We start from the raw sequence: 20903 nt of genomic DNA on the forward strand, positions 1-20903 counted from the left end.
GAGCTGTTACCAATTTCTAGGTATGATACTTGCTGTGATTCTTCCAGAATAAAACAAATATTATATTTTCACCTTCTGATTGAAACTGAAAGAAGAATTTTGGTCTTCCAAAATTTTTAGTGACATTAAAAGAGTGACATCAGAATATGAGCTATTCGGATTTTATTTACCAGTAGATCAACACACGGGTCCCTACATTTAATAAGCGTTTCATTTCCTATGGAAAGCTCATTTCTTGCATTCTCACTACTTCAGGTTGTATCAGACCTGTCCTTAAAATGCTTCCTCGGCCTCTGGGAAGCTCACTAAATAATTTATGAGCTATGAGTTTTCATATGTCTATGTTGACCTCCATGTGTACAAGTAGTGCAACTTTATTTTATATCCAACATGACTTACTCATATTTTCTCTTAATTAATTTTTATGTGTGGACTCTAAGGTTCAGGTTGGTTATTCTTAATTGTGTAAAGCACTGTGAACTGCCTTCGTGAAAACAAGCCAAACCCATTAATTTCATTATAATGTAATATGTTAATGGTTAAAAAATAACATTGATAATCTGCTACTCTTAATAAATATCTAGTTGTGGTTAGAGGGAAATTCAAAAATATGTCATTCCTTTAAAAATGTAGGCCTATAATGTGTGGGGGTGCATGAAGACTATTATCATCAGAAACATTAAAAACGAGGCTAATTTCGCACTGATGATGATGATGATGATGATGATGATGATGCGTTCGGGTCTTTTGTCTCCTCCCTCCCACTGTCACAGGCCTACACACTTCCTCCCCCCCTCCCTCCCTCCCTCCCTCCCAGGCTGGGTGACCATCTCTGGATCCTCCGGAGCTCCAGCAGAATCATAGCGCGGACAGGCGAGCAGCACCCGGATCAGAATCGACGTTTCGGATTAATCTCCTCACAGATGACTATGAACATCCGTAACGCTGAGTAAGAAGTCAACGGAGCTGTCACACAATAATCGCATTGAGGATGAACGGGAGTGCAGGGTCGATCACAGGAGCGGCTTCTTGCCGCTTCGCCCACTATTTTGTTGTTTGTGGGGTGGACACGGAGACGGGCCTGGAGCCGGACTACGGAGCAGGTACACGGTCTATAAACAATAGAGAAATATTCCAACAATGCAAAACACAGACACACATTGGATTGTGTTCATGTCATAGGCTACTTCACGTAAAAAAAATGTGCCACTTCGCTTAGGCCATGTGTGGCGGAGTGACATTCATTTGGATGCATGTTTTGATTGGACGTCACATTTCTTTCCCTCTCCTTTGTTGATCACATAATATCTGCCAGGACTGCATAGAAAACCTAGTATTAATTAATAAGGTAATATCTCTATTAATTTCCGAATTAGTTTTTTTTTTTTTTGGTCAAGATTTCTGTTATTTTAAATGAATAGTGCGAGATAAAGGTAACCATATAACAAATAGCTGAATAGGCATCTAAGAGATCCCAATTGTCGTTCTTGTTCAGACAATTTGATTAAATTTAGATTCATTTTACTGCCTCTTGTCTTGTCCCTCCATATCCGCGCTGAAACATTGCACCTCCATTCACTGTGTTTTCATCATACTTTCATTCTGACAGCTCTGAGATTATAAGAGAGTGTTTTTTTCTGCAAGTCATCCACTTCTCTACCAGGATGAAGAAATAAAGCAGAGAAAGGGTTTGATAGAGAGACAACAGCGTCCCTTCCTGCCCAATAAAAAATAAATAAAAAAACTGGAGCACAGATGGAGCATCCAGCAGGCTGTGGTCGTTCATGGATGACACAGGAGCTCCCAGATTACACTGTTCTGTAAATCTGAGTGCAGTGATAATCTGTATGATTTGCTGGTGCAGCTCTTTCTAACTTAAAAAACAAACAAAAAAACAACCACACACAGATATATCCTTCGATTTATCAGAGTTCCTGTTTCCTTCTCACCAAATAGCCATGGAGGTCGGAGATGTGATGTTGGTGCCATGGTGATAACAGCTGTAGGGATGCTGCTCCTGATGGTATATTTGTGGAGTTTAGGAAAAGAGGTATCAGGTGCTGTAAGCTTCTCTCACTCAGGTGTTGGCATGCAGCTGGATAAGGTGAGGACAGATTTCACCCTGGGGCTCTGTGACGTGCGCATGTGTTTTTGCTCTGCGTGTGCATCGCTTTTTTGCTTGGGAAAAAGAACCACGCAGGTGCAAGTGCGTGATAAAGACAGCTCCAGCCTCATTTCCAGGTCTGAATTACGTGGTGAAACCTTGTATTCTCATTTGTAGCAGAAATATAACTCAGTGTAAGCACATCCTCAAGGGGCTGAAAACAGACCCTGTCTTGCATTTTTTCTCCCTCAGCTGAATGCCATTTAGTTAATAGTAAATCCGACTGTATCATGTTGGAAAGGGTAACCAGGGTGCAGATTTATTTAGTGCTCTCTCTCTAACCATAGGGGATTTTGATATCTGGCTCCCTGCAGTGAGACAGTGCAGCTACCCAAGCTCCAGCAATCAGCTTACGTAACAGCAGGTCCTTTCTGCAGCAGGGGTCTCTGCTCCTTTCAAGGGATTTCATTCTCTCCATACATATTCCTTATACTGCTGTAAAGCCAGAGATGTCTATTCTTCTATGAACAAGTACAGTCATAAGTATATGGATGTTAGAGCTAATGCAGTATCTCTGTTTATGTGTGCATGTAATGAGTGAATGCCTACAGAGAAACAATCTGCTCTTGTTGGCTTCTCAATAGATGCCACTGTGTATTTTCTGCAGCCTAATCAAATTTCACATGACGTTGTCTGTTGGCACACTGGACGGCGGAGGCTTTAGGGCCGTTCAGGCCTGATGGCTGATACGGAGGGGGGGTGACATCAGCAGAGGGCAAGAACTCCCTGACCGAACATTTGAGAGCGGCTTTGTAATTTTGAGCTGTCTGCATCAAGATGCACATCTCTTTTTAACAAAAGAAATTCCAGCGTGTCTTGTCTTATTTTTAGGCTCGCCGCACTTTCTTTTATCCTTTTTATTTTAAGCTCAGACACCAAGTCTGCGTTTCAGACTAAAAGGAAAATGTGTCTTTTTTTTTTTTGATTAATCTCGAGTGGATGGACACATCTGTGATGCAAAGAAGAATTGATTTAAACTGTTGAAGCTAAAAAGGAAAATGTCCTCATCAATCAGAGCCAGCTGCCATTTGCTGCCATTTTAATCTCTTTCCACTGTTTATATCTGCCCTCATGGACTCATGTCATGAAAATGATGGAATGGGGGGGGGGTGATTGTTTTTCTGGGTGCTCAGTCATTCCCGATAAAAGGAGCCTGCTTTAGACATGGGGATCCGTTAAGGGTTGTAAATCTTTGTGTTAAATATCTAAACCTGGAATGAATATGAAAGTTAAAATTACCTGTAAAACACAGACAATATGGACACAATGACAGTGGTAAGGACTTTCCTGTACTGAGAATCAGAGCTTAAACAGAAATGCATTTTGTTTGTTTTCTTCAGGTCTTTTCTTTTCTCTTGTTGTCTCGAGGTTACAAAGTTTGTTTTCCCAAGTAAATTTTTCTCATGATCTCTAGACAACAGAGTTTGTTTTCTTGGTATAATGGAAACATTTTATGTGACAAGCCAAACCAAGACATGCCATGCAGCCCGTGCCCATGCACACTAATGAAGTGAGTTAAGTCTTTTTCCAAGTTTACAACACTGGGGATGTGAGAAAAAAAAACTTGAAATGGCACATTACCATGGGTAAAATGGATTTAAAACGGATAAATACATTTCTGCTTAGGGTACAAAACATGAAATGTTGAATGTATGTGATTTTTTTTTTTTTTGGTATACTTGCTCAGACAAAACAAATAATTTCAAAAGGATCATCTCTCGTTTGAGCAAATAGTGATAAGACAGTTGTCCTTTTATTAATGTAGACTTGATGATAACATTAAAATTCCTTTTTAATCTTATTCTTTTTATTTTAAAATGATCAGTTAGCTGCTGGTTTGAAGACATTTAGTATTATCCAAAGTAATATCCTAACATGATTTCCTCTGTGGTTGTTACTATGGTGAGAAAATTACAGCCCGGTTGAAATGGGTAATTAAGCTCTCATTCTCACACTGAAACAAACCTCCCTCTCAACAATCACTGCTAACTAAGACTCTGTGGGACTCTTTTCATAGGAACAAGTGTTAAAAGAATTGTGGCTCTAAATTGGGCCAGTTGATGAAACAAAAAGTGACGTAGCAAGCTTGACGATCTTTAAGGCCGCTGATGTATTTGCTATCATAGCAACTACTGTATGTGTCCTGCGAGGCTTGATTCGTCCCCTCAGCACTGACACCAATTTCTATCTGTAGCAGAGAACATTGACTCTCTCTCGCTCCTCCATTAGCGTGTATCTCCTACCTACCAGTGTGACTCAGTTTAGCTTGAAGGGGTGTTCCTTCCTCGCACAGCTTTCCCTCTCGGGGTGCTGTGCGTCATCTCAGGCAGGTGAAGTGGATGTGTGAATGCTGAGTGAATGCGTCAAAGGCAGTGTGTCTATGTTCCCAGGGCTCAGTGTTCCCAAGCTCTAAATTGTCATAATATGACACATTACAGAGATATCCTCAGCAGTGTTTGTTTTTCTGCATTCAATGGTGCGTCAGTAGCTCGGTCCGTAGGGAATTGGGTTGGGAACTGGAGGGTCGCTGGTTCAAGTCCTGATGCGGACAAAAAAGATGGAAGTTGGTCTGCTCGCTGGAGAGGTGCCAGACCACCCCTCGAGCACTGCCGAGGCGCCCTTGAGCAAGAACCCCCAGCAGCTCAGGGGGTGCTTCCATTAATGCATGTCCACAGGTCCTGCAGGCCAGTGTGTCTGTGAATCACGTCTCTATAATAACTAGTATTTAAAATAAAAATGATATGTGTAATGTTTACATTACACAAAGAAATCTTGTAGCACTCAACATTTTAACCCCTTCAAAGCTAAACTCTCTAATGTGTTGACACAAAAGCTTAGTTTATTTGAGTCCATTTGTCTCCACAGTGGCTGAAATACTATTTCACTCCAGGGCTGCACAATTTATTTAATTTGAGGGCTAACATTGAACATATCTCCTACGTTTGAATATATTGCAACAAATAAGACAAAATATAATGTAAACATTGATGCTTTCTCACCGTGTATCTGTATATTTTACCTACTGTATGGAGACCTTGGTATAATGGCTCTGCTTTCACAACATTTTGATGCTGTCACATTAAGCTAATCTGCCAATTCAGCTTAATCAGTACTTTTAAAATTTATTTTGGATTCAGGTAAAACATTTAGCAAACACAGTTGTTGGGCAAAAGTATAGTAGTAGTAGCTTTAACTAGTCTCAGTGTGATTCATCAGTTTTGTTGTGTTGTGTTGTTTATATTCTGAATCCGTGTTATAAACAAAAAGCTTTTTTTTTTTGGCACCAGTTATTCTAAGGGCTTCATCTGACTGCATCAACGTGGTGTGAAAGCATGAACATTTCCCTGGGTTTCCTTCCAATAATTCCAATGTCCGATGCTGAGTCAGAAAGCATTGCTTGTTTACAAAAATTTGTTTTATGGCAATACATTTTTCATTTATTGCCATAAATGAAAACTTCTACATTGTGTTTGAGGAATTCTGGCAGTAGTGAACAGTGGATCAGTCTGCATTTTTTTTCTTATATAATTTGACAAACTTAGAATATATGACCTTGAAAATAAAGTGATGACTATATGTCCGAGTTTGCAGCCTAAATTAGACTGTTAGTTTATATTAAATTTTTCTTAAGTTGTGCTGTCAGCTCAACCTGAACATGAAGTCAGACAGTACTATTCAAGGGCATCCCTCACATAGGGGATGAGTAATGAAAGTACCTCATTCACTGCTGACAGATGACTACACATACAGAATCTCTCTTTCTCACACACACACACACACACACACACACACACACACACACACACACACACACACACACACACACACACACACACACACACTCACACAGGTTATGTCTTTTTTTAGATACCCCTTTCGCACAAACACGTCGAACTCTGAATGTAACGAGAGCTGGAAGCTGACACAAGCTGCAGATAGTGAACAGAGGACAAACCTTGTGCCTGACAGAGCCGTGCATCAAATCCCTGCATCGTGAAAATAAGAATATACAGTGAAGATTGCTTTGCTTGCACTGCAAATTTAGCCCTTTCATGTACAGGTAGCTGTAATACATAAATCTCTCATCCTTTTGATGGATAAAGATGCAGCATATTTTTCTCCTCTTTGCTCCCCACATGCATAAAGAGTTTTGTACTGCTGCAGTGTGTCAGGGACGAGGGGTGCTGTGCTTCATTTCCAGTCCATCTTTATGCTAATCAGTGGAGTTACATAACTCTTGAAGGGATTTTCCCTCTTTCTCTGCAGAACTGCTCTCACTGGCGACAACAGATGAACAAGGTCGTCCTGTCCTATTGTGATAAATGAAAGCTGCTGTCATTATGTTCTGTCCTTTTTTACTGTGTGAAGTATTCTGCAGTGATGACGGTGAAAGATCATGCTGTGCTGATGCCATAAAAACCTAAGACGTTTGTCTGTCTGTCTTGCAGGAGAAGGCTTTGAGCAGAGCCCCATTCGAAGATCCTTCAAGTCGAAGGTTCTGGTGCACTACCCTGAAAACACAGACAGAAACCCTTTCAAGAAAGATGCTGTCAACATGGTGAGCTCTTAAATAACTCTCCAAACACGACCACTCTTATTCTGCAGTCAAAAGACATGTCAGGATGATGAAAGCATCATCGTCATGAGAAGTAAGAGAAGTCAGATGGAAATGATTTAATCTCAATACCGTACTTTCCTTTAAAAATGTACTGTTGTTACTCTTATTGAACATTTTATCTTTCTCATTTGACTGGTTTTAGATTTGTAATAACTACTTTCTGGAAACCACAAATCAAAAACATGTAGAGTATGTTGTTATAGGGATCTTTAGAGTTACATACTCAGATATTCCTTGAGAAAGATTAATATACTGCCAGTGTTTCAAAACTTTTTGTTACATTTTAGAAATATGTATTATGTTTTTGTGGTTGTATGTACTTGCTCTTGTACAGTCTGTAGTTGGGCATGATTTAAGAGATTATTTGTACAAAAATCATTTGAATTGGCATTTGATTGTAATCCTCTTTTTATTTTTGCTTTTTCCTCACACTTTCTCCTCAGCTCTGTATGCCGAGGGGTCTCTCCTTCTGCACGCAGGCTGACAGACTTGACCCTCAGTTTCACTCCTTCACCATGTCCATTGACGATGGCACACGTGCCTACGGCTTCGTCCACACCTTCTATGAGGAGGTGACCAGCGCTCAGATCATCACAGCCATGCAGACTCTCTTCCAGATGCACCACGTGGAGCACCATTCTGCTTCATCTGCCTCCTCTCCCGCTTCCTCGTCTTCATCCGCCTCCTCGCCTTCTACCTCCAGCATGGACTCGCTCGTGAGCAGCTTGGATGAGTCAGACGCTGAATCTCTGGCCGGGGTTAACTCCTGCCTCGGCTGTGCGAGCTCCTTCGATCCGGCGCGGGATACCCTTTACGTGTCCAAAGCCCTCTGCCTCCTCACACCGCTCCCCTTTCTCCAAGCTTCACGACAATTTCTGTCTCAGCTGCACCAGGCTGTGACATCACAAACAGCCCCACCGCTCCCGCTAGAAAGCTACATCCATAATATCCTGTATGAGGTGCCACTGCCCCCACCAGGCAGGTCATTAAGGTTCCATGGGGTGCAGGGACCCATCCTGTGTCAGCGGCCTGGGCCGGGTGAGCTTCCCCTGGGGGAGTATCCTCTCAGAGAGGCGTTCTCCCTGCTGGGCGTGGACAACATGGTGCAGCTACTAACCTGTGCACTTCTGGAGACACAAGTCCTGCTCTACTCTCAGGGTAATCACTCAATAAAGGGATTTTATTACATTACAAATGTCATGTTGCATAACGTTTGCTCATAACATGAATGCAAAAACATTCATAGTCAAGATTAGCTAACTTAAAAAAAGATATTTGTGATGTCTGAAAAGACTCTCAGTATTAAGACATTCATGTAAGAACAGGACTGATGGGAATGAGGTCAATTGCTGCAAAGAGACAACTTAATGAGTATTTAACATCCACAGCCATTAACAGTCGCTGCTCTCTGAGGCTTGTAAACAAGAATATAATTAAATACATCCATAAGAAATGGATGTAACAGCACCATTAACTTACTGTTAAAGAAAATGTATTTATTTCCCTGAAAAGGAAGTCTTCCCTCTGTGATTACAGGTGATTCATTTATGCGTTTGTCCCTTCTCTGTCCTCAGACTATCAGCGTTTAATGACGGTGGCCGAAGGCATCACCACCCTGCTGTTCCCATTCCAGTGGCAACACATCTACCTGCCCATTGTTTCCACACCGCTGCATCACCTCCTGGACGCTCCGGTGCCGTTCCTCATGGGTATCCAGCACAGAGCCGGAGCTCAGCGATCCTCTCTCCACCTACCGCATGAGGTACAAAACAACCCAAAGATGGGGGCGCTGGTGGCGCAGTGGCTAGTTCACATGTATGGAGGCTGTAGTCCTCAATGCGGGCGGCCTGGGTTTGACTCCAACCTGTGGCTTCTTTCCCCCATGTCAGTCCCTATTCTCTCTAACTGATTTCTGTCTCTATCCTGTCCTGTCACTCTAATAAACAACAAACAAACAACCAAAAATAATTCTTTGAAAAACTAAATTAACCAAAGATCTCACTTGCAAAGGTGCAAAGAAACATGCCAGTGTGGTTATTCGGATGTAGAAATAAGCATTAAGAAAAATGGATTAAAAATGTTTCTTAATCTGAGGTCGGCTCTCTCTGTGCTGAATGTGTGACAGTTTGCCCTCTGCCTACAGCGTGCCGAGACGATATTTCCTCAGAGCATTGCCTTCCCCCTCCCTTTTTAATCCAGCACTGAACCCAAGTTCACTTTATGCTGCATGAATTTCACTGAAGCCTCTTTGATGTCGCTCTGCCCCAGAAAGAAGGCAGTTGAAAGAGAGCTTGGGGGGATGAAAGCAAAAAACGCAGAGCATAAAGGATGCAGGAAAATAGGACTAACTGAATAATTCATGCAAATTAGGAATTAGCGTCTATTCTTTGAGTTTTGCAATTTTATTTTTCTGTGGTAATATGCCAGGAATGTTTAAAGAAAACATTTTCTATTTTGGTTGGAATAGGTATTCAACATTGATACTGGAACAGTGTAGTTCAAAAGGACCAACATTAACACTTAAATTGTCCTGATTAACTTTAAACAACTTTCAAATGTATTATCTTCCTATTTGATTGAAAGGGATGCTTAAAAGACTAAGAAGAGGAAACATTAACTAGCAAGATGTAGCTACACAGAGTTCGTGGATGTCTGCAACTGTCTGCTCTACATCTCATCTCCCAGTGTCCCCTGAGGCTGCAAACTGACGGCCCGAGGTCGCTGTTGAAGTTCACGCTGCTGCTGACTGCGCTGTGCTGCATGGCTGCTTACAGAAGCACTATTTTTAAATCCTTCTCACAGTTTTGTAACTGGTTGCTCAGTAGATTCATAGGGCACAGTTAAACCACAGGTTTCTGCTTTGTTAGCCTGTGTGAAAGCCAGATATGCAGATTTTTAACAGTGTCCCCTGTTGCAGTGATAACAGTAATCGCTCTATAATCCCTTCCATGCAGATATCTGCCAAGGGCTTATCATGGCGAAACACCAAGAATCTATTAATGGAATGTGAATCTTCATCTCTGATTTTAATTTAACATTTACACTCAGACATTTTGGTTCATGTGATGAATTTGAGTCAGTGCATAGAGCTGTGTTAAATCTCTTGTGACCTTCAGATGGAGAAAAGTGTTTTCTTTATTTCTACGCAGGCCAACTTGTGCTTTGTGGACATTGACAACCACTGTGTTGAGGTCCCTGAGGATCTTCCCATGTTTCCAGACCAGACTGAGCTCATCCAGGAGCTGAGTGAGGTTCTGCTGCGTTATGGACTCTCCCCACAGGGCAGTGCTGTCACTAAGCCCACCACCACCGCCACTTCCCCTTGCCTGAGCAGCCTGGTGCTGGAGGATCTGATGGAGGACAGGAGGAATGGGAATCTCGGAGGGGAGGAGCTGGCGGTTTTGGAGAGGCTGCAGGCCCTGGCTCGCAGGTGCGGAGGAGACAAGATGTCAGATGGAGGGAAGACGCTCAGCCATGTGTTTGAGGAGGAGGAAGAGGAGATGAGGGATGCAAAGCTGAACATTCAGCTGAGGGAGGTGTTTTCTGGACGTTTTGCTGCCTTGTTTGGCAGGTATGAAGAGTTTGTTATCCACAGCGCTGTGGATTTAGACTCCTGGCTGAGCAACCGAGAGGGAGCTGTCAGTTTTGACAAGGTAATTCATTAAATGTTGTTTCATAGATTAATTGGTCTTGACACCTCAATAATGAAAGGAATTGTAAATGCTGTTACTGTGATATGTTTGTTCACTTTCGCAGGGTTCCTTCCTCTCAGTCCAGCCTTCAACCCACTTACACTTCCTGTCCCGTTTCCTGGAGACATCCATGTTTTCTTCTTTTGTGGATGGGAAGGTGATATCTCGCTGGGCGGACAGAGAGCCACTGCAGCAGCTGTTTGACAACCGCCTGGAGAGAGAGCGACTGTACGATACAGACGAAGAAGATGCCCATAACTGTCACTACAGAAAATGCACCTCGCTCTTTGAGTCAGGTACGGTACATCCTGAGATAAAGCCACTCAAAAGAGGAGGTTTCATGACTTACAGTACATTGTGTGGACATATGAACCACATAATAAATACTTAGAATCTGCAAATTGGACTTGAGGACATTCATGTAAGAAAAACAGAAAACTAAACTAGTTGAAATGTTTCAGTGTGTCAGTGTTGCTCTAAGTTATTTCTTCCACTAGAAATGTCTGAATACAACTCTACTGAACTGTAAAGTAATGGAAGTAGTATGCATTCTCAAAAGTTGACATGAGATTTGAGTAAACTGCTTCTGGGAGTGTAAATAAATTAAAGTCAGTTCTGACACAATGCACACAAGAGTAACACCTGAAAGCTTCAAATGTTTTTTTTTTTCAGGACTTAAAATTGAGACAATAAGATAGATTTAATCTGCTATTAGCAGAGTAAGCAGCATGTGAGAAGTGGATGCAAAGAGGGAATCTGTAAATCAGAGTCCCATTTCAGTTTAGTCAGAATGTTAGTTCAGCTCATGTAGTTCAGCCCTCCTGCAAACATCTTATTTCTCTTTATTTCATGAAAAGCTCTGAAGATGTTTCTTACTTTCAAATCAAGTTTATTTCCATAGCATTTTTAAAACAGCCTCAGCTGACCTAAGTGCTTTACAGACACGGCATAAAACAGCAAGACATACTGTATATATATGTATGTATATATATATATATTTATATGTATGTGTGTATATATGTATGTGTGTGTGGGTATATATAATATATATATATAATATATATATATATATATATATATATATATATATATATATATATATATATATATAGTATTTGTTAAATGCAAGGGGAAAAGATGGGTTTTAAGTTGTGTTTTATTTACCCGAGGAAACATGTGCACCTGCACATTTGACTTTTTAATCAATGGGGACCTTTTTTAGTGGAAGTTTATCCAAAATAGATAAAATACAAAACAGGGAGAGAGCTTAGAGTTATGGAATTAGAGAGGTATTATGTGAATAAGCAGAAAACATTTATTGTGTCCAATGAGAACTCTTTCAAATCTTATGCATTGAAGTCCTGCCGAGTTCGCAGCATCCTACCAAGTTGACAACAAGATCTTAACTTATGATGTGACATTTAATGTACAGGACAAGTCCTGACTAGAATCCCACATTGAATAAACTGTAATCCTGGATAATCTTATCCGGAGTATAAAATCATAAGCCATTGCTTTGTTTGTCTCTGCAGCTCAGGCCGTTGAACGCAGGATGCTGAAGGCGGACCACACAGCCATACACCCCCACCTGCTGGACATGAGGATCGGCCAGGGTCTTCACCAGCCCGGCTATTTCCCCAAACTGCAGGCTGATGTGCTCACACAGGGACAAAACTCCAACAAGTGAGCCTTTATTTCCTGCTTGTAATCAGTAAGAATTGAACACAGTGTGCAGCAGTGATGCCCGAACCATGGCTGCTTGTAACAAAAGTTCAGTGGTACAAGGAGTGGTTTGTGTTCAAAACTTTCGACAAAAGTTAAAAGCAGTTTGGTTGGAAAAATTCAAGTATTAGAAAACAGTTCTGAGGGCACTCCGCGAAGTAGCTGAGTTGGTAGAGAAAAAGGGAAAATCTTGTTTCCACAAAGGTAAAAATGGTTCCCCTTTTGGGACTTCAGCAACTTTATAGGAATACCTAAATAAAATAATGGATAGAAAGTTTGATAGATTCATGAACAAATAAATAAAAAGTCCTCCACCAGCCACATAAAAGCAGCAGAAACTACTAATATAACCTTAATGACCTTTATACCGATGATTTAAATAAATATCTAATATTTGGTTAAAGAAGATAACATGGAGTGTGGAATCACTGACATAAACGCTCTCAGATTTTAATCAAGCTGTGTGTAGAATGGAAATCTTTGCTTACGTGTGACTCACTTAACCCAAACAAACACACGCACCTTAAACACAGAAACACGTTTATCTTGTCATTTTATGAATGTGAACAGGCGGTCTAGTCGAATGACAGCTTCACGAAGGAGCGACCCCAAGAGATCAACAGTGACTGAACAATCAGGAGCGGACAATGAACAAAGACAGGTATTTACACACACACACACACACACACACACACACACACACACACACACACACACACACACACACACACACACACAGACTGGTCTTGTTTCTGATTGATTCGGTCTTCTTTATTTCAGAAGTATGCATTTGCCAGGAAAAACCTTCGCCAGTCTAAGCTCCTTGACACTTTGCCACAAGCCATTGCCCAGACTCACCGAGAGTTTGTTGACGATCTGCTGAGCGAGTGTCGCCTGAAGGTGAGAGCGACTTCTGCACACAGATCTTCCATCTTTGGAAGTGACTGCTGTCACTCCTATCTTTAATTATCTGTAACACCCCAATATTTTCTCTGTTTTTTTCCCAGACAAAACGGATGCTGATGGAAAGGATGGGAAAGGAGAGCGTTGAACTGGGTCAGGGGGAGGCCAACATCACAGGCCTGCAGGAGAACACACTCATCCACGGTCTGTGTGACCTACTGGAGAGAACCTGGGGCCACGGACTGCAGCTGAAACAGGTCAGACACGCAGACACAACATGCCTGATCAACTTGGATGACCTAAAAAAACAGCAAAATATGTGTTTCCTCATGCAAAAAAAACCACAACATCATGCATGTGAAGAGCAAGATGACTTCAAAACCAGGCCAAAGATCGACAAATCTGTTTATTTTGAGCAGGGGAAGTCCGCACTTTGGTCCCATTTGCTTCACTTCCAAGCAGCCCAAGGAAAGACAGGGATACTTGCTGAGTCTCCAGGTCAGAGAAAAATCCACCTGTTTTTTTCTTTTTCTTGTGTTAAAAAACCCTGAGATAACAGTGAAATGATCATCTGTGTTAAACCTTCTGTCTATTCAGGGTGTAACGGTTCAGACACAAGAACGGTTGATGACGGCGCTCCACTGCTGAGAGGAACATTAATACAGGATATGAGGTAAGATATGAGTGTTGTTTGGACAAAGATTTCAAAGAAAAATAAAGGATTATACTGCACATGTGTTTTGTTCAGTTCTCATGGGGTAACGAGAGAATTCCCACAACTTTCATTTCATTTATTTATTTAAAGCACAGTGCACATTAGTCAACATTTCTCTAAATGTGCCAGTGTTAGCCAGCAGGCAAATTTTCAGTCCTTTGGTGAGATGTTGAGCTCGGCACAAGCTGGCATAAAAACATAAAAACACATTAAAGAATACACACAACAACAGTGTAACATGATACCAATAGACTGGCTCCATTAAAACAACAATTCATGCAAACCACCATGGGTGAGACAGGACAGCTACAGCAGTACATATTAACAGACAAACATGCACTCAGCTCTATCAAAAGGTGTTTACGTTTTTGGTTGCTTAAAAGCCAATCCTTAAGACGTGGGTAAGAAAGTCTTTTCAAACCTTTTTTCGCTGCTTCTGTCATAGCATGTCTGTTTTTCTTCCAGGTTCATTCAGACCATGAGTGAGGGTCTATCTGAGGTGGGTCAGGCTCGGGCCTGGATCCACCTGGCTCTGGAGAAGAAAATGCTTTCTCAACACCTTAAGGAGCTTCTCACAAACCAGGAGTTGCTAAGGTCATCATTTACAAGAAGAAGCATGTTTTATGTTGATGGACATCATCCATAGAGTGATATTGACTTTTCTCTGTTCTGGTCCCCTGACAGGAAGCTCTATAAACCTCATGCATTTCTGCTTTGTGAGGAAGAAAGGGAGCAGTTCCTGTTCCACCTGCTCTCTCTCAACACTGTGGACTACCTCTGCTTTACGCGTGTCTTCACCTCCATCAGTGAGTCCTCTAAACCTGAACAAGGAAATGTAGGAATTTACTGGCAGGTTCAGGGACGCTGGAAGTCAGTTTCAGTTCAGGTTTCGTAGAAAAGTTTTGATATATGGTGACGTCCAACTTTCTGCTGGGTGAATTTATCTTTTATTACTTGATCTGAATTATCAGGAGTATTAACGGCAGTTTAGACCATTTTAATAAGATTTTACACTTCAGTAGACAACAAACCTCACAACGAAACCTCACAATTTGTCTACAACCACTTTATAGTTTATAATAAATACACCAGTAATAGCGGATGGACATATAAGTGCACTCAACCTGCAGTGTTCGAAACTGAGACACATTAATCAGAGGATCAATTGCAGGCCTTGTTTCCTCACTCACTGTCACTGTCTCACTGTCTGCATGAGCTCTTTCCCTCTCATTGTGAAACCCACCTCACAATATTCCGTGTGTCCTTAAGGAGCAGAACAGACTGGCAGGTCCTCTTTTTTTAAACAGCTTTTCTTCCATTACGCCCCAAAAATAGAGAAAGAAAACAGTGGTATACTGATGAGTAAATAGATCTTTTGGAGTGCAGTTTTTATTCGTACGACTCCTTAATTCTTGGAAAGTGGTATGCAGAGGAGCTCGGCATATCCCAGGAAAAAAAAGAAAGGTAAACCTGGTTAAACTTTTTTACAAGCTGACGGTTTATTGCCAGATTTTTGGGGGTGCTGCAGCTCCCTCAGCACTCTTACGCCCCACGTCCCTGTGCAGGATTATAACTTTCAAAGTTTGCTCTGTGTACCATGGATTCACAAGAAACCAACCATTTGTCCTCAAACAAAATACTGAGTTTTGTGTTGGAAATTTAAAGAATGAAGGACATGGGGTGAATCAGTACAAATCTCTTTTTTGTCTCTCCAGATATTCCATACCGTGTTGTCATTATACCCATGAAGAAGCTAAGCATCGCAATGGCAACAGTTGATCCTTGGGTGTGTGTCTCAGGAGAAATGGGGGATTCAGGAGTACGACAGATACCAAAGAACACACAAGAAATCTTTTTCCAGGTTTGTGTGTAATCCTCAGCAATAAGGTCAACACTATGTCTGACAGAGACACACTTCTACACTGACTTGGTTTGTGCTTTTTTATTTCAGTGTAAGAACCTGGGCAGGCTGAGCACTCTGCAGCTGGGACAGGAGAACTCCGGTCTGCTGGCCAAGTGTCTGATAGACTGTGTGGTGGTGTACAATGAGATCACCGGACACACCTACAAGTAAGACTTTTACCTCAGCCAGATGTCTAAACACTCAGTCCATACAGTATTACAAAAAAACAATTGATGTGAATACATAGAAAGCTACAATGACGTCTTAATGTCTTGTCATGTCAAGTGTTTGTTGTCTGAGTTTCCTTTAACACACGTGTTGGAGAGCTGCTTTAACACATAGATTTAACATAATAGATGATTGAATCTACTCTGTGATGGTTGCCTATCTGGAACTTATCTCAAGTTAATTTAATATCCTGTTGTTGTGAACTTAAACCACTTATTGCCTAGTACAGAGAGAGAGGGAGGTCTTTAGATATAAGAATATGTAAGCCGGATTTGTTTCTCGTTCATTGATTCATTTTTGGCTTTGAGGGTTAAAATGACAAACAACAAGCCAAAGTTCGACAAAAAGTTAACAAGAAAAATAAACAGCCCACATATACACAGATCAGAGCAGAAGGCCCTTATTTTAACAGTTTTCTAGTAAAGAAAATAGAATTCAACACTATGTAATACCGTCTTGTTGCCGTTTAGGTTCCCTTGCGGCCGCTGGCTTGGGAAAGGCGTGGGTGATGGCAGCTTGGAGAGAGTTCTAATTGGTCAGCTGGTGTCACCTGGTGCTGAGGAGGATGCTGGAAGGTGGACAGGGACGCCTCCGGAGCTGGCCTCTCCTTCACAGAGTGTGCGGACAGTGCTGGGATCGCTTGGCAGCAGAAGCAGTATGTTCTGACAAAAGGCGCATTCTTTAGTACAATGGATGACCCACTTGTTAGTTTTCTCTCACTACAACAACCCATTCTGCTCCCGTATCACCTTTTCTATCCAGCTCCAGTCCATTTCCCCTCATGTGTGGTGTCATTTCATCCTCATGTTTCTCTTTGTAACTGCTCACAATTCATTTTTTCAGGGATGGCAGCTGTCGAGATACAAGAGGACATGAGGGAGGCTGCGAATAACCTGGTGAAACACTTCCACAAACCTGAACAAGAGGTATGCTGTTATAGTGAGTGTGTCTCACTGATTCAGCTCCTGCATTCAATGTGTCTGTTGCCTCTCTAATCTGAAACAGTTAATGCAAAGAAGAGCATTGTGTTATTTATTTCTCCAACACGGCTTCTTACCCTCGCCTTGTCCCATTTGTGTATCAGACGAGCCTCTCTCATCCCAGCAGCGGGTTAAAAGTGCTGTGTTTTTTCTACAATGGGCCACTTATTCACTTATTTTAATAAAATCTTTGATGTTCAGGCTTTAATGTACAAGCATTTGTGTTATATTGTTTGATCTTATTAAAACTAACTTTACTTTAATTTTTTAAGTTTACCAAGAAAATCAAGACAAATGGTTTCTGGCCAAGACAGAAGCTTCAAAGCTTCATACAAAGAGCAAACAACAGTCCAACAACCAAGCAGAAATGACATCAGACAATGCATTTGCAGTGTTAAACAGTACGACGTATACATAGAGTGGTCAAGTGATCCATAATCCTGGTTTTAAAAACATCCACTGATTAAATACTCTAGTTTAAGGTGTCTGTAGCCCAGCAAGATGAAGCAAAACATTACAAGACCGAGTGAGTTTTAGGCATAGCATATATAAGTCCTTGAGACTGCAGGTTACAGCTGCTGAGAGTTTTAGGAGTCTGTGATGAACATTAATAAGAAAACAGTTGATGTGGTACGGCCATATAAAGATGTTCCATCCTTCTGTTGTATAAAGAAGACAAACCTACTAAACCATACAAGACGCAATGATGTGTGGAAACCCAAACCGGTGACAAATCAAAAGGCAGCATGGTCCAACATTTACAGTGAGGATGAGATAGCATGCATAAAAAGAATATCACTCTAAACAATTACAGATACAGATGTTGCTTGAGTACATGTCTTCCTTGTAACAGAGAAAAAACAGGATTTGTTTTTCTAGAATATACCTAATTTAACCCTCTGTTTGTTTGTTAGACTCTCAATACGATGAATAAATGACAAAAAAACAACAACAACACAGCTTTTCATCTATTCCATCACCTCACTCTTCAAAGTGACAATCTGATGAGCACCGTTAACTGCTCTTTTAGACCTCGAAAATGACATTATAATAGTCTTGTTGTCCTTAAGTATAAGTGGACAACATTGAATGCTGCTTGAAGGCAGTTGATTGGATTGCACTCGCAAAGGAAGACAAAGTATAATAATGAGGTTAAGAGCTGAGCTGCTTACTTACAGAGGCTTTGTTGACTCTGTTCCTCTTTCTGCCCTCTCAGAGAGGAAACCTGACAGTCCTGTTGTGTGGTGAAGGAGGTCTGGTGCTCTCTCTGGAGAATTTTCTTCTGCATGGGTTCAAATCAAACCGTCTTTTCCAGAGGAACGTGTTTGTTTGGGACTTTGTGGGTAAGTACAGCGAGTGTTTGTACATAGAAGTGAGGCTTTACATTACTGAATGTAAATCTTACAGAACACATTGCATGCTACAAAGTTGTGTACCGCTCCTAGTTTCTTTGTTCGTTAAAAACGTTAGCACGAAGTTAAAGACTTATTTTGTGGTCTACTCTGTTCCGTAGAAAAGGCTGTGGTTTCCATTGAGACAGCAGATCAAATGGGTGACCTGCATGGATCAACACTGACGAAGGGTCCACCTGTTGACTCCCTGTGTCATTATGTCAACGCAATCAACGTCTCACCACGAAACATTGGAAAAGAGGGCAAGTTCCAGCTGTTTGTCTGCCTGGGAATTAGGTGAGTTCATTAGATCATCAGATCATTTGAACTGAACTGTAAGGTTAAATCAAATCTGACAATTATGTCACACAAAAAGAACTCACTTATCAACAATAGCCAAATAAACAAGTTTCATACACTGAGCCTTTTAGATCTACACAGGAATGAGAGCATGGTATTGACACTTTCAACTTCTTCTTATCCATTAACAACAAATGCTGCTACACAGTTGAACAGAACAACCAGAACATTAACACAGAAGGCAAATTATCATTTATCCAATTTACAGCTGAAGCCTGTATGCATATGTCTATAACACCAAGGAAGATGTACATTATTTTACACAACCATTTAACGTAATTGCAATATCAGAAACCTGGATCAACACATGTGATGGGATGGATTTTGAGCTAGATGGTTATGGACTCAGGCATATAAATAGACAAAACAAGAGTGGAGGTGAAGGAAGAGCTGTGTATCCTTATAAAACCTTAAATACTCAGACATTAAGTCATATGACTACTGTGTCATCCTTGTTTTCTCATTATTGACACGAGCAGCTAGAAGGAATACTAATTGACTTCATACATTGGTGGTGTAGTTGGCTCACAATTCATAGCGCTCCTTTTTTCATAAAGTATGCTTAACATCATCAGGCCTTAATGATACACTAACATCATCCAACTTGTTCCTTTCGATAGGGACCGGCTTCTCTCTCAGTGGCTCCCCCTGCTGGCAGCATTTCCTCTGACAGCACGGACATATGAGGAGGGTGCTCTGCTGAGGGACCGTGCTGCCGTGCACTCGCTCTCTCGTATCTTGCACACGCTCAATGAGTTCACTGTCACCCTGGAGGCCGCACTGGTCAAAGGAGTGGACCTCTGACCTTGAAAAATATGTACTTGGTTTCCTGCTATGTTACCTGCTGCAGGATTCCTGATGGGCTCACATTTTTCATCGTTTCATCCATGGGAAAAGGAAGTACATTCAGACCCTTGAAAAATGTGACATATTTAAAAAACAAACAAACAAAAAAAAACAGGACAGTGGACTAAGAGATTATGCTGGCACCTGGAGCTCCAAACATTTTGCCTTGTTCATTGATGTAAATGTCTGATACACTGTAACTGCATCAGGAAATAGCCTGATTTTTCCCTATATTTGTTTACACTGTGAAATTCTGTTTCCCAAGGAGAAATAGAGAGTCATTCATAACCTTGCATCTACAGTAGATATTTTCACAGCTCACACCATTTACTGTACCCAACCCTGAACAACTATAATTCTCCTTCGACTGCTGTATTGCTTGCACTTCAATTTTAAATTAATCACATGCATGGCCAAAATATGTTTATTTGTTTCATGTCTGACTGTGTTGTGATATATCAGGACTCAGGCCTTATTTATATACAAGCATATTTCCTGAGTTTTTTCATTGATTATCTTAGTATATATAATCCAGGAAAACTCCTCTCCCAAATATGTAAACAAAATGTTATATTCTTAAACTCTTTCTTGTTTCTCTTTATTCCGTTTGGAGTCACATAGCTACTGCAGAGTTATGCTCATGATATCATTGCACTAAAACCAAACTGGTGTCCTCATTGTGTCAGCTCAAATGGTCTTTGTCATTTTGATTGAAAGTGTTTCCCCTCTCTCTTATTGTAAATAAGTTGCTTCATTAGATCTTTGAATAGAATTGTGCCCATTTGTTATGGTGTAATGAATTTGTGGCATATATTTTGTCTCAGTGCATCCAGTTTGTGTCTGTATAAAAAAAATCCAAGCACTGGTCATGCATTTTTTTTTGACTGTTTACTTGTCTTCTGATATAGTTGAGCGCAGATGTTTCAAAACCATGGGTATTATGTTAATGCTGCATTTAATTTGACAGATAAATTATAAAAGTCCTGTCTCCTGCACTGCCCTGCAAGCACTATGGTACCGACAAAGACCAAGCCTCTCTATTATCATTTAAATACAGATTAAGGGAAGCAATAATACATTATTTATGAAATGTGTGGTTAAAGAATAAAGTGAATATTGACAGAATGAACACTTGCATATGAGGTTGGTGTGTTGTTTATTCATTGTGGAGAAAAGTTTAGTTGATGTAGCCTACTCTATTGATTTTGACAAGTAATTTATTAGGCTTTAGATCATTTAAGGAAATCCTCTGGTTAGTATTATTCAATATTGCATTGAGTTTTTCTTCTTTCTGAAACTGACAAAAGGACACAGATAGTCTAAACCCTTTGTTATGTTGACAAAAGTAAGATGATGTCGATTATTTTACATAGGACGATTG

General features: G+C 40.9%; 1 protein-coding gene across 1 annotated transcript; it reads left to right on the forward strand.

Moving 5' to 3' along the window:
• The first annotated feature begins 798 nt into the window (after window positions 1-798).
• On the forward strand, window positions 799-20661 carry LOC306826127 (DENN domain-containing protein 5B-like). Its single transcript, XM_079347257.1, has 21 exons — window positions 799-1103; window positions 6613-6722; window positions 7226-7940; window positions 8357-8544; window positions 9932-10435; window positions 10539-10770; window positions 12007-12157; window positions 12767-12857; window positions 12977-13096; window positions 13204-13356; window positions 13519-13597; window positions 13697-13772; window positions 14280-14408; window positions 14499-14620; window positions 15530-15675; window positions 15766-15884; window positions 16416-16600; window positions 16789-16871; window positions 18142-18268; window positions 18439-18613; window positions 19297-20661. The coding sequence occupies exons 1-21, from the start codon at window positions 992-994 to the stop codon at window positions 19478-19480; spliced, it is 3801 nt and encodes a 1266-aa protein (XP_079203383.1). The 5' UTR covers window positions 799-991; the 3' UTR covers window positions 19481-20661.
• Window positions 20662-20903: the final 242 nt, after the last annotated feature.

Source organism: Symphodus melops (assembly GCF_947650265.1).
Source record: "Symphodus melops genome assembly, chromosome: 6".
NCBI lineage: Eukaryota > Metazoa > Chordata > Actinopteri > Labriformes > Labridae > Symphodus > Symphodus melops.

Bases quoted from the DNA above. Each gene is read 5' to 3' on its own strand.
- LOC306826127 (XM_079347257.1), top strand. From the start codon at position 992: ATGAACGGGAGTGCAGGGTCGATCACAGGAGCGGCTTCTTGCCGCTTC. The intron at 13,773-14,279 runs GTAAGATATGAG...TTTTTCTTCCAG, and splicing joins ACATTAATACAGGATATGAG to GTTCATTCAGACCATGAGTG. The intron at 14,409-14,498 runs GTCATCATTTAC...GTCCCCTGACAG, and splicing joins ACAAACCAGGAGTTGCTAAG to GAAGCTCTATAAACCTCATG.